The sequence below is a fragment of the Alligator mississippiensis genome, chromosome 2, assembly GCF_030867095.1.
Source record: "Alligator mississippiensis isolate rAllMis1 chromosome 2, rAllMis1, whole genome shotgun sequence".
NCBI classification, from domain to species: domain Eukaryota; kingdom Metazoa; phylum Chordata; order Crocodylia; family Alligatoridae; genus Alligator; species Alligator mississippiensis.
In genome coordinates this window covers 256868791-256894858 of record NC_081825.1, presented here as the reverse complement: position 1 = coordinate 256894858, position 26068 = coordinate 256868791, and the positions used below count along the sequence as shown (strand labels likewise).

Sequence of the window (26068 nt, the reverse complement as noted above, 5' to 3'; positions counted from 1 at the left end):
GCTCCTTGACACTCATTCCTAACCTATGTTTTTGGTTTATCTTGCTTTTTAGACATGCCCTTTTGTGTGTCATAAGAACATAAGAACTGCCATTTACTGGGTCAGACCATAGGTCCATCTTGCTCGGCATCTGGCATCACACAGTGGCAGAGAATGGATTCTGAAAGGGAAAGTGAATAGGGTATGTACACGAATTTTCACCTGTTTGTCTCCTACTTGGAACCTCCAACATTTAAGATCCAGGAAATTCTGATTCAAAGGCTGTACCTCTAACTCCCATATTCAGTAGCTACTGATGCACCTTTCTTGCAAGAATTTGTCCAGTCCCTTTTTGAAACTGGTTAAACTGTCAGCTTCCACAATATCTTGTGGCAGCAAGTTCTACGCTAAAATGCACAGTGTATGAGAGAGAACTTTCTTTTGTGGATACAAATACGTGAGATGCTCCGTTGCCATAGCAATGCGCTACAGCGACGCAGCATCGGCAGGCACAAACCATGACACCACAGCTATGTCGCTGTAGTAACTCGCTTCCTTGCTATCACATGTTGCGACGGTGATCTAGCAGCTAAAAATAACCATATGCCACTGGCACAGCGCAGTACAAGCTATTAGTACACTGTCATTTAGTACTTCCAGAAAGTGCTGTTGAGGCACATGTAGACACGTACTGTTCATTTTAAACTTACTACCTACTAGTTTCATTTTATGACTCTAGTTCTTGTATTGTGAAACGGTGAAATAATATATCACTGTTCACTTTCTCTTCCCCATTTAGAGTTTTTTGTAAACCCTTACCTCCCAAGCATCTCTCCCCTACCCCCTGCATCTCTTTTCTAAACTGAATAGGCCTCTTTAGTCTCTCCTTATATAGAAGCCCCTCTGTGTCACTAACTATCATCCTTGTTGCCCTTCTCTGTACCTTTTCTAGTTCTTTTTTTGAGGTGTGGGGACTAAAACTGGGCACAGTGCGCAAGGTGTGGATGTGTCATAGATTTATAAAGGGGCATAATGGTACTTTCTGTTTTCTTAACAATTCCCTCCTTAATTCCTAACCTTTTGTTTACCTTTTTGATGGGTGCTGAGCTCTAAGTTGATGTTTTAGCAGACTGTCCAGAATGACTCCCAGATCTTTCCTGTGTAGTAACAGTTAATGTAGAGCCCATCATAGTGTAGGAATAGTTTGGGCTATTTTTGCTTATGTCTCTCACTTTACACTTAACCTATATGACCCCTTGTTCAGAGGGATAATTCTAGGGCTGTCATCAAAAGACCTCCTTTCCTCTAAGGCAGTGTGATCAAAGAGGACCAGGTATCATACAAATATAGGATTGTGATAGTATGTTATAAGTGTGCAAGTCTGAATAAACACACATGTGCATGGACATATACACATAAGCAGAAGTACTTCTATTCAGTAGCTCAAATTTCAGCAAAAACTTCTCTGTCTTCCAAATGTTCATGGCACATGTGTTTCGGTTAAATTATAACCACAGTAAAATCAGCAGACTCTAGCACTCCCAATCCATGTAACACATTATTAGTGAATCAACTTAATAAACTTTAGGAAGCAGTCTTTTATTGCAAATGCCTTTTTTTTTTTTAAACTCAAGTTGATTTCAGTGCTAGAAAAAAATAGCAAGGAAAACCCATTATCTCTTTCTCCATGTATGCATCTTAAGAAAATGCAGTCCTCCTTTTTCATATTGCTGAACTTGCTATGAAAGATATGTGAAAAGTTCTACTGTTGGTTTCTCAAATCTGGTCAGCTTGTCAGTGTCCTAGGGATACCTTGCTGTGGTCTGCATTTCCTGTTATAGGCAATTTTTGTTATTCCAACATAAAAAGTATGATGAGACTCCAGCTTTGGCTCTCTAGAGCAGGGGTGGGCAATTATTTGGACCAGAGGGCCACTTTACGGAGTTTTGGTGACCCTTCACGAGCCCGGTCAGCCCTCCACCCCACCCCAACAACTCGCCAAAACTCCCTAAGTGGCTCTCTGGCCCAAATAATTGCCCCCCCCTCCCCCCCCCCCAGGTTAGGGAAACCTAACCTCTCTTTCTGCCTTCTTCCTGTGCCCCCTCCCCTGCCCTGAGTCCCTGGCACGCAGCTGGGTCAGGCAGGAGCCACGCCAGCTGCACCCACGTGGCCTGAGGTGGCGCACAAGAATGCAGCATGGCACCTGCCCAGCCCTGTTGCATGCCAGGAACTCAGGGTGGGGAAGGGTGTGCAGGGAGAAGGGGGCCTGGAGCTCCAAGTTATCTGTGCCTGGTCAGGCTAATGTGATGCTGTGTTCACCACTTCTCCCTGCACTCCCTCCCTCACCTTGAGTCCCCAGCATGCAGCCAAACCAGGCCAGTGCTACGCTGTGTTCCCACATGTCACCTCAGGCCACATGGGCACATCTAGAAACCAGGAGCTCAGAGCTCATTGCCTTAAAAGTACAATGGGAGGTGGGGGGCCAGGCAGGGCTGGTAGGTCAGGGAGGAGAGGTGAGGGGAGTTGCTGCTGCTGCTGCTGGCTACGGCACAGGGAAGGAAAAACGGTAAGAGGTGCTGAGAACATGCAATGTCATGCATGATCTGGTGACATTTTGAAGGAATGAGGGTATGAGCAAATGCTTGCCGTGTTTATTGTGGGGTATATGGAGATGGGATTTTACCAGTGCTGTAGCAAGCGGGGGGCAAGCAGGGAAACCACCCTGGGCACTGAAGTGAAGGGGCACCAACAGGCACTGCCCAGCCCAAGTGAGGCGTGGGACAGAGCCATGAGCAGCATATTTGGGGAGGGGCGGCATGTAAACAAGGGAAGAGCAGCTCCCACCGTTGCGTGCACTCCCTGGCAAGCATGGGGGGGGCCATGTGCCCCCTGGATCTGTGCAGAGCGAGAGCAGGCTGCCACTTCGGGCTTTGCCCTGAGTGCCAAACTTTGTTGCTACGGTACTGGATTTTACCATACATCACCTGCTTTTACAGTAATTGCCAGTTTGTACATTTTACCTCATGATAACTGGAAGTTGTGTTGCACTTTAGCCCTGTTTTGCTGAAAACTAAGCTACTGCAGTTTACCTTCCACTTACTTTGGAATAAGAGCATGCACATGGGTAGCAAAGGAGTTGACCTGTAATAAAAACCTGCTGCTTTTTACCAAACAGTAAATTGTTCATTCATATGTCCATAACCAGATGGGTGATAGGTAGGGCAGGGACTGACCATAAAATGCTTGAAAGTGAAGACAAGTAGAGAATGGCAAGGGGGATGCAAAGAGAAGGGTCATGTGGTCAAAGCAACAGACTAGGAAAATAACCTGTGCAGCAATATTCTGAGCAGACAACTGAGAAGAAAACTGCATTTGCCAAGCCTAAAGAAAAGGCTGTTGCAGTAACTGAGATGGGGGAAGATAAGATCTCAGACAACTTGATTTTGAAAATGTATTGGAAAGGGATGTTATGCAGAAAGAATCTGCAAAATGTAGACATAAGCTGGAGGTGGGAGCCTAAAGAGAGGTCCGAGTTAAAGATGAAGATAATAGACTTGTCAGCAGTGATAGAAGGGAGAGAATGGAGGGCAATTAGGAGGAAACATGAGAGGTTACTTTTCAAACAGATTAAGTATGAGTAGGTAATGTGGCAACCAGGACTTCAGTGGTAGTTCCCCTGTGCAAATCAATAGTCCTAAAATTGCATACGTATATTAACAAAATACATGTAATGTGGAGATAATGAATACAGATGCAAAATAAATTATTTCATTAAATAAATGTTAATTGTAGTGACTAAAGTCCAAGGGGCATTTAAAATATATAAAAGTATCGTTAGTGTTTTCCATCTTGTATTAATAATATTTTTGAAGATTATGACCTTCTCCTGAAATAAATATGATTTAATAGTTGCTGCAAAATCTATATTGCAACTGTTGGATTGTAGGTCCTATGTGCATTCAGGTGACAAACTTGAGAGACTGATTGATGAATATAGTTATTTTAAAGCTCATCCATTTTCTATCATTGTATTTAGCATGTTCTTCATAGCAGCAGTAGTAGTGGTAGTGGTAGTAATAACACAGCTACCCATTCTTTCAGATGTTAATTTGTCAGCTTGTAAACTTAGCCACTTTTTTTTCCAGAATCTTCTTTTATTGGTTTGTCCTTTCTATTCTTAATTGTTCACACCAGTGGTAACATCTACTCACAGTGAAAGTACTGCTTGAGTTGCCCTATTATTAGCCATTGAATTTATATGTGCCACTCAATTTATAGGTGCTAATAACTCTTCTCTAGAGAGCAGCCTTTTTAAGAAATAATATGTAGACTATTAAGAGAAATGTAGAAATTAAGCATTACAGTTGCTGTTGCAGATATTCACATCCATACCCAGTTTAGAATTAGATTGTCAGTCATGAAAATCTACTTGTTTGGAGATTTAAATATAAAAATGCCCTCAAACTATGAATTAGTAAATAATATTAAAATGCTTCCTATTCTGTTAGGCTGCATAAAACTCATGCTCTGAGCTCCTTTGTTCCTAATTATGAAACCTACTCTTTTAAGACAAATTGAACAATCATCATACCGTGTAGTATGCTGGCAATATCAAATCTATGTTTATGCTTATATTCCCCTTATAAAGTCTAAGTAACATCAGCAATTGTAATATAGAGCTACTGTCTTGGAAATCATGATCATATTTGAAAATAAACTTACCATAAAGGTTAAAAAAAAGAAAGGTGGGGGGAAGGGGAAGGACTACCTAATAATGTAAACCTAAAATATCTTGTAAAGTTTTCCAACTCCTTCCCCCTCCAACTGCAAAAGGAATAAACTGTTGAACCACGATTTTTAAAAAAAACAAATACTCTAGTGAGTCCATCCTCTCCCTACGTGCAATGGAACTAGTACTGTCCTTAATCAGCAGCCATATCAGGACTTTTTTATTTTTCTTTGATTGGGAGTTATGTGCTCAGATTTGGGATTGGGAGTGTCCTGGTTACATTCAGAGTAGTAACTCCTACATTTCTGCCTTATTTGTGTGTAATCTTTAGATGTAGTAAGATAAACTAAAAGGTTTCATTTAGAGACCTCTGAAAGTAGAGCATTTTAAAAGCAGCTAGGTGTCTCCACCCTACTTTTTCATGAAACATTTTACCCATTCAAGCAGACTTTTAAAAACAGCTTGTTTTGATAGCAGCCTGTTCTCCTGTGGGCCTTCAGCCTTTGCTTCCTGGCAGCACCTTTGGTGCGAAAAGAGAGTGATCAATTGAAAGACTATCAGTGCCAGCATGCATAGAGTGATAAGTTAACACACCACTGGGAATTTCTAGGACCCACCAAGATACTTCACTTCTAATGTGCTAACAAGCTCATTTTTCTACCTCTTGCCTCTTCAGTTATTTTTTTTTCTCAGAAGAGCTTAGAAGTTGAGTGCATCAGGCATAATGAAAAGCTCTGTAGGAGGGAGAAGCAATAACCCCATTTTTCCCTTTTCAGCCAAATAGAAAATTAGTTTCTGGTAATACACAAAGGCCAGTATTTTTTGTGGAAGGGGCACTGCTGTGAATCAAAGGACTCTATTAACTGCAGAAAATTCAGCAGCTGTGAATCTCCCCCAATGAAAAAAGTGCTTTTCAACAAGTTGTGAGATATGTAGTATTATTTAGACTTCAGCCATCGGTTTCATCCTCTACTGCTTATATATAGCCTCTTAAAACCTGTGCTATATTACTCTCCTGTGTTAAGGCTCAATACTGTGCATGTCCCCCAACCTAAGAACCTTTACAATGAAACATTTTTTTTTATCTATTCTCTTATCCTAATGTTTCTATTGTAGTGTTTTCAGGATAGGATTCTTCTAAGGTTCAACCATCTTAATATTCAGAAGGAATTTCAAATAATTTTTTTTTCAATGTTATTTCAATATTTATATAAACTCAAGCTGTAGCCTAATCAAAGAATGCTATGGAGCCTATTTCCCTGATGATTATTTTAGATTAACTACATGGTCTACTATGGTTTTAGTTTTTTGGCTTTTTTTTGTTTTGTTTAAAGGAGTTTAATCATATATATTACAAATCTGTTATAATTGATTCATATTTGATAAATATAGGCATGGGTTGTCCTAGGTATTCCTTTTAATGGCTGAATTATAGTCTTGAAAGCCAAAAAAGTACTTAAAATGTATTGTCTTCAGTCCTAACTCAGGGCTGATTTTTAATGATTAGTAAAAATGGCAAGGTCATTTATTTATTAATGTTCAGCCCTTATATAGCACTTTTTTCTTTACATTTTTAATTACTCACATGACATGCAAAGATAAAAGTTATCCCCATTCTACTGATGGAAAAGCAGGCAGAAAAAAGGTGAAATAAGTTTCTGAAAGCCTCATGGCAAATTCACTTTTGGAAACCCAGGACTTCCTTCGTACTAACTCTCTGCATATAACATAAACCTTCTTATTTTAAATGGGCAAATAAAAATATTTTGCCAGAAAATGTTATCATTCTCAAAGGAGTAAACTCTAGTAGAATTTTCTTTTTATTTTATTATTAATTATATAATTATTAGATTATAAAAGATATTTTAATACAGCCTGCCTAAATCAACCTTACTGAGTCCAGCTGAACAACTTTAAAAGTTGTAAGAGAAAAGGTTAACTGATTTCTCAGTTCAGGAACTGTACGACACAAAGTCAGCATGGTAGTCTTTCTTGATAATTGTATGTTGCTGCCTGCTGCTCTACATTTTGACAGCCATTTCCATAGTTGCTTTCACGAACAGCAGAAATATTCTCTCTTTTTCTCGCTCTCTCCGTGCTAACAGCACAATCAGGCCTGCTGGAACAAGAAGCCTGGAGAGGGTTCTTCAAAAGCAACAACACTTCAAGATACTGGTCTCTTGTCAATAATATCAGAGAGGGAGAATGTGGTGAAAAGGAAGAAGTACAGTATTTTATTTTCAATGCCCTGCCGACACTCTGTTAGCTAGTATTTAAGGGTCTTGGAGACTCTTTGTAAATATGCTGCCTGTTTTAATGGCATAATTGACTAGGTAATTTTTCTGATGCAGAAATTTAGCTGTTTATCTTAACTGCATCAATTCGTTTAGGGTTTATGGAAGTAGTTTTTTATTGAAAAGGTACAGAATCTAATTTGCTGTTAATGATCAATATTTTTGACATTATCTCCCTAAATGTAGAAAGTGTATTCAAACCTAATTTTAAACAGAGTTATACTCAAGCTAGTTTGGTACTTTAGAAAATATTTTTGTCTTCAGTTGGAGATTACAGATGTTGGGGAGTGTAAGTGAAAAAAGGTAATATTGACCTCAAGCAGCATGTAGCTTTCTCCAAAGAGATTTTGCCTTAGCTGCATCCAGTTGTTGAACTGTTATCATTACAAGTAGGCAGAACCATGAGATTTGCTTCAGATTCTGTTCCAAAGCAGTTCAGATTTATCTCTAATTAGTTCATAGCAAGGCCCGTATTTTGAAAATTCTAAGTAATGAAAAATAATTTTATTCATTTTGTAGAAGCAATGTGAAATGTTATATAAAGTGTTAAGGATAACTTAATTCATATTTAATGCTATTTTTCAGTGCCCATAAATTATGAATACATATAAGGCAATAATATGGCTGAATTACTCAGCCCTAATAAGTAGGGAGTGCATGATCCAACTTTAAGTTGATCCTTAATTCTTGGGTAAATCAGTTATGAGGAGAGAGCACGTTATCTGCAAACAATTATTCAGCACCATCTTGAACCTACAACTTTTGAGGATTTTGCTGCCCAGGTTTTCTGTCCAGCGCCTTACCACCATTTGCCCTCTGACACAGGTAAGAAATTAAATTAAAAACTGTCTTTCCGGAGCAACACTTAAAATGCAGTATCCTTACTTATAAAGACTATACTTCCAAATGTTATGCATGATTGTGTTCATTAATCTGAACATGTACAACCTGAATTAGATGTACATATTTAGCAAACTGTGTAATACTTAACTCTTGGGGAATTGATTTTAAGTTCTTATTTGATTGCCTGGCACAATTTTTAGTGTCTTGAAAGATGATCTGGGAAAGCATTTTAGTATAGAAACCTGTTCCTATATTTTTATCATAAATTTTAACACAATCTCAATATTAAAATCTCTATAAAACTCTAGGCTCATGCAACATTTCATCTGTGCTAGTGCAGGCTGATAGATCATTAAGTATTGTTTCTCTGCAAGGGTGTTTAGGGTGCTAATCTGTAATGTAAAGAGTCAAATTGAGAAGCTAAGCAAGTTTTGCAATCAATTTTTATATTTTCAAAATATTGAAAACATATTCAAAAAATTTTCTCAGGGCTGTATTTATCTAATAAACTGTTGTTAAAAACCTGTTTTATAAGAGGCTACTGCATTTTCAGTTACTAAAAAATATTAATCGGTGAGAAAATGAAACTCAAGGCCGTCCTGTTCTGATAATTTCTTGAACTCCTTATGATTATTTCATTTATTTTATTTCCCCTCTTTTTAGATCATTAAATATCAGTTCTGTTTATCTGAAGGTAAGACAAAGTGTCCAAAAAACCCCTCTGTTCTTGTTACTTTTACTAGAGCACTAAGCTTGTAACCAAGTCGTATGTGAACTTTCCTTGTTGCCTTTGTTCACACTAAAAAGAATTTCACACTGATTGAGAAATTACCACTACATTTTCTTCAAGTCGTCTTTTACTAACCCCAGGTCTGCATGAAACACTAACACTGGTTCTGGGATTAAGGTAACTAATGCTAGAGACAACTGTTGAACAAGTAACACTTTATTATGTTGACCTTTTGTTTCTCAGCATGAATAATTAGTACTGGATGGCAGTGGTGTGTTTTGTACCCTGTAATGTCTTGCATTGATGTTGGTAGATCTTCTGCAATGATGATATAGGAAAGAAGGATAAGAATGCATAACAACTACATTTTTATTGCTAAACCTTAATTTATGTTGCATTAAAATTAAATAAAAATGCTGTGAATGAAAAGTTGTAATTCATAGATATAGAGTAGAGGAACATCAGTTAAAGTCTGAAAACAGTTACTGGAAATTAGATCAGATTAGATTGGATAAATTGATATGTACAGAAAAAGTTCTAAAACATATTCTAAAAAGATCCAAATCGGAGCCACAGGAAGAATTAACATTGGGAGAAATAAAAAGCACTGAATTTTTTTATGTTAGGGCCATGTTTTCACACATCTTTTAATCATCCCATGGGCTTAATTCCCAGAGTATATTGAGCTATATGAGGTTATAAATCAATAATACGTTTATACACAAAGCATTAAAAATTACAGGGGAGACCAGTCCTTGTGATATCCAGTGGATAGTCTACATGGTTATGGTTGCCCACTTTTTTTTTTTTTTTTGCTGTTATAGGTAGCATAATCCCATACATTTTGTAATAATTTTACCATTTCTCTTTCAAATATATCCATCCACTAACATGTATAGAATTCAACAATTTGCATCATTATTTTTAGTGAGCAAGGCCACTTTTCCCAGAATCAGTTATGACAGGGGTGTCAAACATGCAGACTGGATATGGCCCACAAAAACAGATCGTCTGGCTTGTGGGGTTTATACTGTGGCTGCTGGAGTCCCTGGGGTGATGGTGTTAATCTCCATAGCTGCCAGAAATGCAGTTTCATTGTGACTCAAGAACCCAAGAATTTAATGCAGTTGCCCTCGCCTCTCCCCTTAGTGCCACTGAAATCAGTGGTTTCAGTTACCCCTAATGACTAAACTTGGCAGCAGGGATAAAAGGGGGGTGAACAGCAGCACTGTTAGCACTCGAGCCACACTGAAACAGCAGCTCTAGCAACTGGAGAGATTAATAGTGCTGCCGTTGTTCAAAGGTGGCTTGGTCCACAGGAAAGCCCATGGTCTGGTCCAATCATGGAGCCAAACAAGTTTGGCACCCCTGAGTTATGGGATATTGGGTTAGGTGGAACAAGTGTTGGTGAGGCAGGGACTAACAGCCATCACTTGACCCCTGACTCACCTTTCCCTACTGCCAACACCCATCCCCTACAGGACTCCATGCCTAGGAATTCAAGGCAAGCCCTGCCTCCATTTGCCCCGCCCCATGTTCCTGGCCCCTTGGGCTGTATCTTTGACATCCCTGGGTTAGGCAAACCAATGTTCTGTTTTGGAATGGCAGTTCTTATATTTCTGTTAACATAATCTTAGTGACAAAAATGCCAGTTTCAACAAACAGCAGAGAACCTCCATGGGGTCTTTGGTTCTCAGCTTGTCCCATCTGCTGCTGGGGAGTCACAGATCCTAGCCAGGCTCTGAAGCCAAGCTACACAGTAGGGAACCTAAATGCTGTGGCAGTCCTAATTAGTCTGGAATTTACAGAAATGCCAGGGTCACCAGCTGTGGGGCAGTCCCACTGACAAGTCTGTAAACCCTGTGTTCCTGCCAGGTAGATTCTCCTAGAACTGGAGGACCTGCAAGTTCTGGGTTCCTAGCTGTCACACAGACCTGTTACGTGGACTACTTCAGAGCAAGGGACTTCAAAGCTTCCAGAATCCATCAGGAATCTAAATAAGTTTTGCTGGATCCACGCTTAGATTCAGCAGTAGTTCATCACACTCAAGATGTTACAACTGTAACATGTTAGGTTCAATTAATGGGCATTTTCCAGTGGAAGTGTCATCTAAACATTTCTGACCAACTCTAATGAAGAACTTATTAAAGTATTTGTTTTTTTAAATGCTGGTTCAACGGTTTATCCTTTTGGAGCCAGAGGGGGAAGGAGTTGGAAAACTTTACAAGATATTTTTAGGTTTACATTATTAGGCATTCCTCCCCCTTCTCCCTACCCTTTTTTTAACCTTTATGGTAAGTTTCTTTTCAAATATGATCATGATCTCCAAAAGAGTAGCTCTATTACAATTGCTGATGTTATTTACACTTTATAAGGGGATGATACATGCACTTTACCATTTTAGGATGAGAACATTTAATATTATGGAAGCTGCAAAACCATGACAGAATATCACCAGCTATTGTAAATATGTTGCACCCATCATGCTGTTGATCAGGTAGATCAAAGACAAGTTGAATACTGCTCCATTTAATGGTAAAACTGCTTCAGCATACTGACCAGTTAAGATTAAAATTTTAAAGGGAACTGTTAACCTTCATTAGAATCACTGCTACTGTTGATTAGATCAGTGGTGCCCAACTTCTCCAGCCCCACAGGCTGGGACTGGACCATGGAGCAATGTCACTTGGCCCCAGGGGTTGAGATTTGGTGACAGCAGCAATAATTGATGCTGCCATCATAGCAATGGGTTGGGTGGGACCCCAGGGGTTGCACACTGACACCTTACAGGCCGCTAGTTGTACATCCCTGATTTCAGAGGATGAAGTTAGCTAATTGCGACAACAGCAGCAATAATAATAATTCCTACCAACAAATTTCTGATCCCACAGGATAGATTAACAGGGGGCAGCCTTTTTGTCAGGCATGCCACAAATTAAGCCCTAGGCCCTGCCTTAGTACCATTCTGATCCCCTTCCCATGCCCGATTTGCTGCTTTGTCTTCTCCTCCCTGTCCTATGTGCCACCATGCTCCACACCTTCTCCATGATCTGCCATGTGCGGTGCACAGAGGTTAGCCATGCCACTTCTGGCATGCACACCACAGTTTGGCCACCCCTGGGTTTAGATGGTGTAGCTTCATGCTCCAGATCTGGTCAGCAGGGCTCTGAGAGCTGCAGCAAATAACACTGCCACCTCTTGCCATACCACCAAATTTCCAGGCCCATAAGTGGCATCCTGATACCTATGAGCATCCCTGGATTAGATTGTAGCTGTGGTTGATGCTGCTGTTCTATCTAGAGACTTCATTTTCTGTGCCATCATGGTACCTGAGTACTTCCCAGGTATTTAAAAATTGAAATAATCTCTCTCATCTAACCTACTTCACCTTCTCCCACTTTTCTCACTCTGTAGGAGCTAAATTTACAGATTAAGTGGATGAGTGAAAATGACTTTTTATCATCACTGTTCCTTGCATTTGATCCCAGAACAGAATAGAATGGCCATCCTGCCTCCATATTGAATAATCTCAGTAACCATGCACACAGCCCAGCTCCCCCGCCCCTTCCCTCCAACTCATGGGCACAACCCCCACACACCCCCACCCCACTGCACATTGCATGGGCAGTCCACTGCAGCTGAGCAGTCAAGGCACACAGCCCTACACCCTCCTGCTGCACATGCAGTATAGGCAGCCTGGCCACTTACCACTGTGCCATCCTACCCTGCCCCTAGGACCAAGACAGGGCCAGAAGCCAAAGTTGCTGGGGATGGGAAGTCAGGGAGCCCGGCTGCCATCATTACAATGACTTGGGTGGGAGCCCAGGGGTTGCACACTGACACCTTTGTAGCTCTACAGAAATGCAATACTATGGGGGTGTATAGGCATTTGAGTCCCCCAGATGCAGAGTTAGAATGTTTCCTAAAAGGCAAGCTCCAGCTAGGGGTCAATAGGAGGCTGCTCTTGGGGTACCTCTACCCACATGGGAGCTTGATCACTGAAAGCCTGTTCTCTTTCCTTCTGAGAAAGGGGAAGACTGTCAGTGACCAGCTGGCAGAGCTCCCAGCTGCCCACCATTGATCAACTGATTGGTGAAACCAGGTAACAGCTCAAACCCTGTACGGGGAGCAAAGGGAGGGGAGCTACCAAGCATAGCCCAAGTTCATCTTTGAAAGAGGTGACATTTCGTAGCACTTTCACTATCTTTGTAATGCCACAATAGCTTGAACAACTGTACACGTGCTTCTTGTAACATTACAAAGATGCATCTAGCACTACAGTTGTAATGCCAGTTCATGGTTTAAGACATGTTTATGTTGCAGAGCTGCTTGGGTTTCTTGTCAGTGGTAAAAATGTCGAAGGCCTTATTGACCTTGTGAGGCTGAACTTGTTAGTATCTTTTTTCCCCTCCGTGCCAGGACATGCACTGTATTGTTAAAGTAATTCCTATAAACAAAGGTCCCCTCTAAAATAGTGCTTTTGGGCACAGTATAATGTCATGAGGATAGTCTAGGGATCTCACAACTGCTTACTTCATCTGTGAAAAAAGCAGGACACATTTTGGTCCTGTACTTCTATTTTCAAAACATTGTTTGTGCAAATATTGCAAACCCCGCTCCTCCTGGTGAAATAAATATGTATCCCAAACAACATGTAGGGGAACAGCAGATCATATAGGTTGTTATTTGTTTGACTTGCACAAGAGGCTATGAGATTTAGCAGCTTATTTATAGGATTGAAAAATTAGTCTCTGTTCTGCAGTTGGCTTGCTGTTTAACTTTGGGCGAGTACCTTGACCTCTATGACCTTCCTCATGCCTGCCTCTTCTTTCTTGCTTTTCTAGTCCTTGTCTACCTAGTTCCAATCTCCTTTCCTTCGGGCTTTCCATTCCATTCTTTGCCCAGTCAGTTCCCAATCCAGGGCCCCTAACATCTTGTCTGATCTGTCACCTTTCCCTAGTTTCCTTTCTCTTCCCTCCTCACCTTCTCCTGATTTCTAATATCCTCCTCTGGGTTCTTAATCCAATGTGCCCCCACCTCCCTCCAGCAGGTATCAGTCCTAGTTTCTGTCCAACTAATTGTACCTGATTTGTCATTAGATATGACTCCATTCCCTGTAGCCCTCTCCTTTTTTAACTGACTTACTATATTCCCTTCCTCCTTTAACCTCTCCCCACATTATTAGCCTCCAGTCAGAGGTGCCTCTCCCTTGCCTTGCTTTGTTTCAGTCTACCCCTCCACTCTAGTATGGCAATTGACTCCTGTGCATTCAGAACAAGCATCTTCCTCCTGATTGAATGGGTCTAGAGAGCAAAGGCGAGAAAGGCTCCCTATTGCCAGTTCCAGGGTCAAACCCTGGACAAGCCTCTCCTGCTACAGCAGCTCTGAGCAGAAATTGTAGGGATGGTCCCAGTCAGTTCCTGGTTTGGAGCATGCCTTGTATTGCTAGAATTGTTGGGGATTTTAAATTCCCTAGCTCAGGGTCGCATGCAGGGTCACATGAACTGGCACAGGTCATGGGTTGCATGCAGCCACCAAAGGGTTAAGCTGCAGCCCAGGGCTCCCAGTCCAGGTGCTGCTTCCCCTACCACTCCAGTTGGCACCAGCCAGTCTTCAGAGCTCCCTCTCCCTCTTCCAGCTTCCCCTGCCTGTTTCTCCCTCCCCCTTTCTCTGCCCTGCAGAGGTGGGGCAACACAGTTGAGGAAGTCCACATACAGAGGACCCAGGGACTAACATGAAGTGGGACCACCAACACACTGCAGCAACAGAGGAAAATGTGGTACAGTGTGTAAGAAGCAGGGGCACTGGCACAGTGTAGTCGGGGATGCCTACCATATGGTATGGCAGAGGATTACCCGTACAGTGCACAGTGCGGCCCAAGAGCTATGCAGCAAGTGCCTGCACAGGCCACTCATGTTGGACAGCCCTGACCTAGCTAGTCATCCTCTGTTGAGCAGATGCGAATAAAGGTAGTTTTTCAAATAGTTACAACATGGGCAGATTTTTACAGGGATGAGACATAGGCAACTGCCCTGCCAAATTTCAGATCTCTCCTTCAAAGTGTGGGAATGCTAGAGGTTCTGTGAAACTCACCAACATTTTTTAACGTGAACAAAAAATTTTCCCTTATCCTCTTTGTCAGCAAGGACTGAACTATTTTGGCTGAAACATTAAGGAAATCAGACTGCAGCATGCACCTGGGATGCCAAACAATTAAAGTTTGTCAAAACTTAAGCTACTAAAACACTGTCATGTGATGGGAGGTCCTAATAATGAGTGAGGTTTTCTAACTTGAATTAATCTGTCTCATAAGTCTTTTTATCTTAACTTTACTTTTGAGTAATCATAAATATATCATTCATTGCATAGAAATATAAAGATGTAATGCTTGCACTGAAAACTTACAAAATCTGAAACAGAAACTAAAATTGCAAATTGATACATACAAGGTGCATGGAATACATTGCCAGGAGATTTAGAATATTAATCAATGCATTTTTTGTTGTCAGATTAAAATATTTTTAAGTGCCATTTATTCTTCACTCTTCTTGTCTGAACTGTTCAGATGTGGAATACACGCTGCATGACTTCTGTTCTTCAGTAAGCCAGTCTGATACATGTGCTTAAGAGTTTAGATAATAGATAGCTTTACATTTTCTGATGGCTATCTTGAGTAATTTTATACAAAATGTGTGTACAAGAGCTATACATTAATTTAAAAAAACTAAGCTATTTTTCAAGTACTTTTTTATCCAGTATGATTGCTGCTTGTTTGAAAGAGTATGAATTTAAATTCTTTCTGACATTTTGGGTGAAACCTGAAGGTCTGATTTACTCATTGACTTAACACTATACTGCTCAGATGTTATGCTGGGATATTTTTCCATGACATCTCTTCAATGATTCCTTCTTTAGGCTGGGAATAATTCCAGTGTTTTAAAAATATGAAACCAAACTGGTGAGCAGAAGCCAAGTATCAAATTTCCATCTGTTTTTCCTTCTAGATTTGTGTTTGTGTGTGTGTTTAACTATTTTCACAGAATTTATGAAAGCTCTTTAGACAGAACAGTTGAGATACATCACATTGGTTTTAAATAAGGTTGCTGGATCTAGATTATTTTATAGAACTTTTTTCTTTCTCTCTTTCTTCCTTTCTCCTTGTAACATTTAGTTGGTAAGTATAACTTCAGAGTTGTTGCTTCATACACATACTAACCCATCACTCTCTTAACCTGTAGCATGAACAGCAGTTGCATATTGAAATTCTAAATTCTGTCTGGTCTACCTCACCTGTTAATGCCCTTCAGTCTTTGCCGTTCGTGTCTCATATCTGACACCTGTTATCTTTTATCTTTCTTCCCCCTTCCTCACTTCTGTCCACTTCTCCTTCCTCATCACTTCATTCTCAACAAAGAAAGAAATGCTGTGATATTTCTTCTCCTTCCAAAACCTCCACTAGAAAGCATTGGCCACATCAAGGTAAAGGGTAAAGGCTTGAAACGGAAGGTCTTTCACGCTAGCTGTGAATGGTATGCTGTGCAAAAGAACAATGATTATTTTCTATTCTCTAACCTCCACCATTTGAAATGCTTTTATTCCTTGTAAAATTAGAACAAGATACAATTTCAGAAAAGGAAGAAGGTGCATGGTTTCCCACTTGCCTTTCTGGAAGGCTCAGAGAGTCAGGCATTATCATGCTTTCCCAGATTGTTTGGCAATGTGGTACCTAGTTTGTGAACTAAATTACTGTCACCTGCTGGGGAACATGTAACAGTGTATTTATCCTCCCCTATCATTTAGGTGGGTTGCTTCAGTTCAAACAAGAGGGAAAGAATTGTACAGTCTTTGGAGTAGGCAGATGCTGGCCCACAGATGTAGAATGTCTAAGTAATTAAATCATTTGGTCTGTAATAGTACGTGTGAGATGCACTGCTAAACTTCTGATGATCCATGATTCACTAACCCTTTTAGGGGATCCTTCAAAGTAAATGGTATTCAGAGACTTTTAAATATGTAATGAAATTATTTCATGAATGAAATTTGTGCTGAAGATTGGTAGCTTAAGTTTTGATGTATCGTTATTTTAGGGAAGACCCTATGCTAGCATGGTATGGAAGAAATACAGTGTGACATTCTGCCCCTACTGAAGTCATTGAAAGGGCTACCTTTGACTTCAGTAGGGCCATGATTTCATCCATAATTTGTATAGGCCGGAGTGATCCGTAAAGGTCAATATACCAAACTCTGTAATTAAAATAGGTGACAGCAAACTAGTTGTGTGTATCTGCTGTAAATATGCAAAGGAGAGTAATGGGCACAGAGAGAATTAGAACATAATTTTGATTTTATACTTGCTCCTTTTCCTTTGGCTTCTTTTTATGGGAAAGGATTTGGTATGTTTTTCCTAATGAGTTCCAAGACACAAACTCAGGACCCGCTGCAGAGCAGCTTTGAACGCTCATGTAATGGATCGCATGTTGTAACCTCAAATTCATCTTGTTCCTTTTACAAAGAAAATGAAACACCTAGTTTGTCTAATTAATGTAATCTGTTCAAGCTTCTGCCTTGTGGGCCCTGTAAGCATTTGCCTTCTGGAGCTTTGACTAAGTATTAGATGCTATCCCTGGGGGCCCTCCATTGCCCTTTCCCACTCCACCTTTTCAGTTACACGTCTAGATCCCACCCCCCTGCATGCTCACCATGCTGTTAACCCTCCATGTTCTTACCACAGACTGAACTCTAGTCATAGTTTGAATAACTCTCTCCATCCCCACTCAGAAACTTCAGGTATATTCATCCTCATGGCTAATAGAATAGTATTATACAAGCTTGTAGTTTAGAAAGTTTTTAGTTTTCACCTCTAAAGGTGCATTTGTATCTGTTGCTGCCTCCATGTGTAACAAAGTCTCCCACAGTCAATAACGGGCTGGCATATGCTGTGGGTTGGTAGCAACACAAAAGTTCCCATCTGTTCCCCTGTGTATAGATTCCCTTGCTATGAGCAAGGCAGCTGTACTAACAAGCTTGATTCTTGCTGTCCCCTTCAGGCTCTTGCCCAGAGACCCAGCTGGGCGAAACTCCAGCAGCAGCAACGGCTCAGGTGGACGGGACCGACTTAGCCTCTCCAATGTCTCCTCGGACTAGCAAGAGCCGAATGTCCATGAAACTACGCCGCTCCTCTGGCTCAGCCAACAAGTCCTAAGTGTTTAGAACCTGCAACTTTCTAATAAACAATTAGCAGCAGCTCCTCATAGGCTGACCCACAACTATCAGTTAAAGAAAAATGTCCCTGATGTGCATGTCCTGTCCCCAGCATAGCCCTTTCCTGTACATTTATTTTAGACAGTGACACTGGAATTTTATTTGTATCTTAATATTTTAGCTTTCGTTATTTTTTTTATCAAATTCCAGGCTGCCATATTTTTTTTTGAGTGCAGTTTCTTTTCTGCACCTTTTACCTTCCAGGATGAAAAGATATCTAAAGTAGCCACTTTTAATGCTGTGGTTAACCTCAAGCCATACACGGAACTGGAGACTGCAGTCTTATACACTATATTTATTGTGTCCCATCGCAATTTTCTCTGTAACAAAGAAATAAATATGTACAATTTGAAAATGAATGTACAATTTTAAATTGAAGATGCATTTGTAAAGTCCTCGTCAAAGGTCATATGTTAATGCACACGATGTGTACAGATTTATTTATGTTATAAGAATGAAATACTTAAAGTAAATGGTCTTTTAGCATTTCAGAGTCCAAACAAAACATAACTTGCTATCAGCACCAACTCTTCCTTCACAATGCAATATATTATTTCATAACTGTGCAGGTGATGCCATAAAGTATACCGGAAATAAGAAAAATCACTGTGCTGAAATTCTGATTATGCTTGGCTTCCAAATATTTTTCTAATGTGGTATCAGTAGTAAATGCTCTTTTGCTCTGAGTATGTAGCCTTTTATCATCAGGCTGCTGGATCTAGATGTATATTATTCTTACATAAAGAAGCACTTTTCCAATGTAAATTCATTGCTCCAATGCTGTGTACTATGGAAGAAAAGGGAACACGCTCTAGGAGTCCGACCTGAAATGCTGATGATCCTGACTTTGTGAGCGCAGGTTAGTGCACACATTCCACCCACCAAGAGGTATTTTCCTATAGAAGATGAAATGCTCACATTTTAAGTCGAGCATATTCTGCTATGACAAAACATAGCATGGCATCTGTACTAACTGCATGTGTAAATATATCATACGGGCAACAATAGAAATATAAATTATGTATTGTCATTCATGTAGTATCCACAGATTTGTAATGGTTAAAGAGAAGACATGCTATTTAATAATACAATAAAATTATTCTTACCACCTTCTGTATATTATTCATTGCACCTCAGAGATTAAGCTCTGACTTATTCCATTGAGTAAAAGAATAGTTTGGTCCATAATCTTTATTAGATGTGGAGGAGTTGGGAGGTTTCCGGATCAGATGGTGCCATTTAGTTCTCATTCTTTAGTTAACGTTGATGTATGTTATTCGACCACTTCTACTTCTCACCCCAAGCCTTGGAGGGCTTCTAATAAAAGCCTTACTGAAAACGTGTAGGCTCATCATACTTTTAGAGCCATTGGGATAATGCAGAGCCCTAGAACATCCTGCCCGGCAGATGTTCCCTGATGCCACCGTGGTTGTTTATTTGGTTCTAGCCTGTCTTGCCTTCCTTGTGTTTGACTGTAGGAAGGGAGTTAAGACAAGGAGAGGGCGCAATGCGCTCTTGCTTCTCCATGGGAGAACTTATTTTCAAGAATTGAGTTTTGCCTTAAACATCAGGTGTGGGCTTTTAATAAACCTTCCTTGGACACTGGATTAGGAGCCCTTTTGGCTTCTCCACAGCTGGCTGTGAAGGTGCACACACTGGAATAACAGCACGCGTCAGAGGTGCTCCATGGTAAGGCACTGGGGAGCCATCCCTTTCACTTGGGCCTGGGTTTTGCCTGAGGATGGGACTCCTCCGGCTGCAGCTTCCAGCTGCTTTATAGCTAGGCTTCTCCTGGGCCTAGGGCTAAAGCAAAGAGACCTGCAGCTCCTGCCTCATCTTTGTACTAGCTGCCCAATGCCTCCACCTTGCTCTGCTAGGGTTTAACGAGGTGCTGGGCTGCCCAACACACTTGTGCTAAGGGACGGCCACTGCCCTGGCCATTAGTTTCCTCACTTATAGCTATTGCCATGTGAGACACGAGCAAGCCCAGCATCCTAAAGCTCTGTCAAGCCGCAGCTCTTTGTACCGCGAGCAGGAGAAGCCGTGTCTAGCGCAGCGGGCGGGGAAGCTGCAGCCGGCTCTGAGGTGGGGGGGGGGGGGGCTGTCACCTGCTGCGGGGCGCGGGACGCGCACGTTCAATGCCGAGACGCAGCAGCGGGGCCCGCCGGCTCCTGCGGTCTCGCTTCCCTGCAGCCCGCGCCCATCAGCAGCCCGGGCGCAGCGGCACGTGGAGCAGCAGCACGGGCCCGGCGCGGCCGTCGGGCGGGTGGCACTTGCTGACGTGGCGGGCCAGCCCCGGCGCGCTGAAGAAGGCGGCGGGGCAGTGCTTGCAGGGGAAGCCGCGCTGCTCCGCCGCCTCGGCCGCGCGGCCCTCGGCCGGGCCCCGCGGCGGCAGCAGCAGCTCGTCGCGCACCGCGTGCCACAGCCCGTGCTTGTCGCGCAGCTCGGCCGACGGGAAGGGCGCCCCGCACAGCGGGCACGGGAAGCCGCCGGGGCCGGGGCCGGGGCCGTAGCCGGCCGGGCCGGGCCGCGCCGCCTCGTGGGTGCCCAGGTGCTTGCGCAGGTAAGCCTGGCGCCGGAACCGCTTGTGGCAGCAGGGGCAGGCGAACACGGCGGCGGACGGGCCGGGCGGCGGAGCCGGCGGCGGCTGCAGGGGCGGGTCGCGGCGGCAGGCGCTGTCCGCGGCGCCGAGGTGCTGAGCGGCCGCGGGGCCGTCGGGGCGCGCCAGGCCGCTGTTCTCCTTGCCCTCGGAGCCCGGCGGCGGCGGCGGCGGCGGGGGCGGCGGCGGCTTGCGGGCGTCGGGGCCGGGGCGCGGCTTGTGCCAGCGGCGGTGCGAGGCGAGGTTGGCGGGGCAGCTGAAGATCTTGTGGCACTCGGGGCAGCGGTACTCGACGCGCACGATGCGCGAGCAGCGGTGCTGCGCCAGCGCCAGCGGGTCGGCGTAGTGCTCCTTGCACAGCTGGCAGATGAACTCGCCCAACGGCGTCCGCCCGGCCCGGCCGCCCGCCGCCGCCGCCGCCGCCCCCCCCGCCGCTTCCTCCTTGATGCGCAGCCCCAGCACGGGCGACGTGGTCACCTCGTCGGCGAAGCTGAGCCTCCGCGCCGCCGCCTTCGGCTTCTTGGCGGGCGCCTTGGCGCGGGGCGGCCGCTGCAGCGCGGGGCAGAGCGCGGCGGGCGGCGCGGGGGCGGGCGCGGGCAGGGGCGTGCGGGGCGGCGGCGGCAGTGGCGGCTCGGCGGGCGGGAAGGCGGCGGCGGCGGCGGGGAAGGACTCGGCCGAGGCTGGCGAGCTGAGGCAGCGCTCGAAGAAGAGGCGCTTAGGCGGCCCCGCGCCACCCGCCCCCCAGCCCGCCGGGCCCTCGGGCGGGGCGGGCGCGCTGCCGGCTAGGCCCTGCTGCCCCGGCACCGGCCCCGGCCCCGCGCCCGCCGCCTCCTGCTGCTGCGGCGGCCTGCGGGCGGCGGCGGGCGGCGCGGACAGGGACGCGGGCGCGGCCAGGGCCAGGGGTAGGGCCGAGGCCGGGACCGGGGGCGGGCTGGGCGCCGCCGGCGGGGGGAGCTCCGGGGCGGCGGGCAGCGGCAAGGCGCGGGCCGGGGGGCGCCCGCGGTAGGAGCCTCCCAGCCGCCTGCTCCGCTTCACAAGGAAGCCCCGCGGCATCTTCCCGCCCGCGCGGCCGCGCCCCGACAGCGCCAAGGACCGCAGCTCCCGCGCCCGCGCCGCCTTTATAGCCGAGCGCCGGCCCGGCCGCCGCGTCACTGCCCCTCGGCCAATGAGGAGTTGGAGCCGCCGCGGGGGGAGCGGGGGGCGCCCCGGCGGTGCTGGGGCGGGGGGGGCACCCAGCGGGTCTGCCCCGCGCTGAGCCCCTGGGCCCGTCACGCGGGCGGCGGCCGGAGCCCTGCCCCGCATCCGGGGCCGGGCCGGGCTCTCCCGGCCAGCGCCCCCGCCCCGAGCGGCTCCCAAGCCGCCTGCTGGGGCGAATCTCGTGCGGCTGCGGGCAGCGGAGCCTCGGAGGACTTCAACGGGGAGCGTGGGGACAGCGCCAGACTAACACACCCCCTCATGCAGAGAGACGATGTTTGCACCCAGTCATGTAATCAAACCCAGTTTCTCTTCAATAGATTTAAGGATCATCATCTGCTACCCTGCCGGCCACCGGCTGCGCGGCGCTGTGCTGCGCACACCCGGACTGCGGGCAGGGGTCGGCGGCTGAGAAGTGTTGCGGGGAGCCAAGGCAGGGGCGCCTCCATGGAGGCAGGATGGAGGCCAGGCTGTCCTCCCCCAGACGTCATCTCCGGCCAGAGCAAGGCCACCACACAGCTGCGCATACACTTTCCCCAGAGGCCTGCCCCAGCCTTATGGATGGACAGCCTGGTCTGGGGCAGAAAAACCAAAAACAACTTTGCTCCCTTGAGTTACTCCATTTCCCCTCATGGGACTGATTCTCATGCAGCTTACCCACCCGCTTTATTCATGGCCTTGTTAGGGCTGTCAGGTGCACAGTGAGCAGTTTGTGCACACAGCAGATCCAGCCATCTAGGAAGTCACTGATCTTTTTCTCCCTCAGAAAGCTGTTGGGATAGAGCACAAGATACAAAGTGTAGTTGCTGAGCTGCATTCTGGGCAATTGTTGTAATTCTCCCAGCCCACAGCTGATGCTCCATTCTCCACTTTCTTGATCACTCATTTAAATATAAAATCATTTGAGAGAGAGAGGGACAGGCATCCACAGTGATGCGTGTCTAGTGAACTAGCTCTGCATGCAGTGATGTGCAGCATTTAACACACAGCTTACCTGGCACAGGGTGAGTGGGCACTGGCCCTGGCTGATTTAGAGCGTTCACCAGGAGGATCCCACAGCTCTCGGCATGTTCCCTCCCCCTCCCCCCCCACAACTTTCTAGTGACCCTCTGTGATAACAACTGACAAAAAGCATGACAAAAATGAAGGCTCAGGCATGTATCTAAATAAAACATGAAGTGATACATTAACCAAGAGAGTAAAATACAACAATCGCCTGCTGAATGTGCTCCAGCCCAGACAGAGTTGTTTAGCATGAGAAGTGGCTCAGTCTAAAGTGTGCATTTAGACTAATAACTTATAACCTTGAATAAAGTGTCTGAACGAGACAGGGAATCAAGTCTGAGTCCTCATGTAAACATAGACGATTTTTGCACCCATTCATGTAATTAAACTCAATTGCTCTTTAATAAATTTAAAGATGTATAGTACCATGAATATTTTTGTTACTGTTAAATTAGTTCTCCCTTCCCTAACACTCCAATGTTTATCAGTCCTACTGCTGCAGTGTTGTTTTAAGTTGCAATTTCTGTGAGGGTAGTGGTCAGGTCTCCAAAATTGTTTGTAGGAAAAACTACCAAGCAGTTTCTTAATTGGGAGCAAAGGCACTCTGGGAATACAAATAGGTTGATTGCTCAACAGGAATTATCACTTCCATGCAGACATACTTCAGATTTCTTTTCTTAGCTGGGATTGCTTCCTTTTACCCTAGTGATAAATAATAAATGCAATACAAGAGTGCTAATGGAATACACCTCTGATATAGTGTCTCTGTTTCACATTTTTCTTCCAAACTGTGTGTGTGTGTGTGTGTGTGTGTACACACACACACATGCACTCTCACACATGCACACATGCACAAGCGCTTCAGCTTCTACTTACAAAGAGAGCCTCTGTAATCATTCATTCACTTTAATGTATTTAAAATAGTAAGCAGGCATAAAATAGCATTTGTACCCTTGGGATGCAACCTACCGACAGAGGTTAAGGCTGGGAAGTCTAATGTGTTCACTTGTTTATACAAACAAAGCTGTCTCATAAATAAGCACAGACGGAGTTAACACCAGTTGCTATGCAGGTGTATTAATCTATTTTTGTAATCTGGGCTGATTCTATCAATAGAGAGACTCAGATGCTCATGTGGTATTTGAATTGGAGGATGTCGCAAAGGGCTCTGTTGTCATCTCTGGCATCCTGGATTTGAGAGCTTTGCAGGGTCATCACTTTTAGGCCAACAAAGTTCAAAACCTGGACCTGTCCTCAGCCTAGAACTCACCAATCCTCAGTCACTCTGCCTCTAAGGTCATCACTGCCCCTTTCCCTTTGGCAGAAATGGATAAATGAACCCAAACTCATCCTCACCCAGGACACCACCAAGAACAAGAATAAGTCCTTCCTAGACCTCACCACTTCCCTAGACTGACTTTTACTATCCTGGTTTAACAATCCTTCTCCATACATTGCTCCTTCCACAGTCTCTGCTGAACAGCTCCCATCTTCTCCACCTACTGCCCCTATTCTTTCTGGGCTACTATCTTTTATATCACCTGCTTCTCACTGGCAGCTTGGTCAGCTGGAAGGAGGTACTTAGACCCTACATTAACTCTTTTGGGGCTACTGATGTGTAGGTCTTTCAGCTTATGTATTTCATTATAAGTTGAAACATTTTAAAGGAGTCTGCAGTTACCTTCCTATGTGAAATTATTAGAATTAGAATTAGATTATTAGCACTTTGGTGCTATGTGATCCATTCTAAGGGCAAAACTTACTCCTCAAAGATGTTTACAATGAGCCCTACCTCTAGGTCAGGAGTGACTTTTTTCACTCCTTAGAGAATGAATGACTCCCCTAGAGCCAGGGAATATATCTCAAACTTTCCTGTAACTTAGTGACCAAAAGGGTCTCCCAGCTGCTTCAGAGAACCCTCTACACTACATCACTGTTTCAATCCTTCCTTCAGCTTATGGGCTTTCTTCAGTTTGAGTGGCTCATGTTATAGGATCCAAAATTGAACAGCACAATCTTTCTAACTGCCCTATTACAACTGTCATTTTCAGTGGGTTTATAAGGAACAATTCTGCCAATACACTAGTGAAATTCATGTCTGGGCCCTGGGATGTTATGCCTGCCTCATGTCTCATGCTTATGCCTACCTCAGTAAGTATTGCTATTCCCTACCCTGGCCCTTCCTACATTCCTCATTCCTAGCAGCTGGCCTCCATTTTATATTTTTGTTTTGTATGATTCCAGCTCCTTAACCACAAGTGAATTGCTTGGGATTTATTCATACTGACTCTTTTTAAATTGGGGTCTGCTGGATTTCCAGGCTCTCTGAATTGTTCTAGAGTTTGATATTATTGTCTTTCATTTTGTACCATCCTAATTTTCCTCCTTCCTAATTTTGTATCATCAGCAAAATAGCTCTGAACCCCCAACAAAATACAACCAGCCAGTTAACCAAGATATTTGATAGTACTGATTCCAATGAAGAACCTTGTGGGATTTTCCTTGATGCTTTTGTAACAGTTTGGGGATGTACCAATTTCAAACTACTGAATTTCATTTTGATTTTTGGATCCTATTTGTTATTGTACCTTTCATTTTGGACTAGAGTATCCATTTTCTAGCAGAGGCTTGACCCCTGCTTGATAAACTATATGTAGTTTGGTGTGAGAGACCTGTCAGTTCTGAATGATACTTTCTTAGAATAATGGGTTTGCTGTAGAGGCCATTGCCAGTAGAGGACATTGTCTTTGAACAAAAACTCTTTGAACTTTTTACAGAGAAACCAGTCAAATTTAAATTTAATTGAAACCCAGGAGAATTGGTTCAAAGTTGCTGCTCTAATCAGGTAGCTGGCATGGCTTCAATGTCTCCACCCAATCATTTTCTAAAGGGTATAACCAATGCTATAAGTAAGAGGCTGAGGAGGCAGGAAGGATTGCCAAGGGTTCAGAACATACCCATTGCTCCCAAGGGTCTGGTAACATCAGACCAGGCTTGTCTGCATTCAGTTGTTTTTTTCCATGGATTTATAACTCCATCATGATTTCACAATGTCTAAATATATGTCTACAAAATTCCTTTGCCAGACCAGAATTTATTGCTTTGTTACCATGTGGTCTTGCAAGCATGGAACTGAAAAACTGCAGCTTCCATGCACAGGTGGACTCAAGGAATGAGCACCCAGCTCCAAGTGTTCTCCTATGAAAGTATGAGAGATTCCCTCTCCTTACATAACCCAATGGGACTGACAGCAGTAGTACAATGGAACTAAGCAACTAGGGGCTTGCAAAAAGGTTGTGGCATTATTTCTAGGATCAAGGCAGCTAGACTGAAGCACCCTACTGCCCAAGAAGTGGTTCAGACATGGGATCTGATTCTGAGAGCATGCTTGAGAGAGACTAAGCTAGGGACAGTGACCAGGGGAAGTCTTAGAA

General features: G+C 44.2%; 2 protein-coding genes across 6 annotated transcripts in view; one reads left to right on the top strand and one right to left on the bottom strand.

Annotated features, from left to right (window-relative positions):
• Positions 1 to 18944, top strand: part of RALGAPA1 (Ral GTPase activating protein catalytic subunit alpha 1) — a 223614-nt gene extending 204670 nt beyond the window's left edge. For 4 of the 5 annotated variants that reach the window (XM_019488741.2, XM_019488740.2, XM_006258745.4 and 1 more), the window contains 2 exons: positions 7703 to 7827; positions 17623 to 18944. In XM_019488741.2, coding sequence (XP_019344286.1) covers positions 7703 to 7827; positions 17623 to 17777 — 280 coding nt within the window. In that variant the 3' untranslated portion in view covers positions 17778 to 18944. Of the gene's footprint in view, positions 1 to 7702; positions 7828 to 8508; positions 8540 to 17622 lie in introns of all 5 variants that reach the window. The other variant, XM_019488742.2, reaches the window with a different exon arrangement.
• On the bottom strand, positions 18117 to 21488 carry INSM2 (INSM transcriptional repressor 2). Its single transcript, XM_059721349.1, has one exon. It carries the CDS (start codon positions 21486 to 21488, stop codon positions 20040 to 20042), a length of 1449 nt encoding a protein of 482 aa, XP_059577332.1. The 3' UTR covers positions 18117 to 20039.
• Between the last annotated feature and the right edge of the window lie 4580 nt (positions 21489 to 26068).

Coding starts and splice junctions, on each gene's coding strand:
- INSM2 (XM_059721349.1), bottom strand. CDS start 21,488: ATGCCGCGGGGCTTCCTTGTGAAGCGGAGCAGGCGGCTGGGAGGCTCC.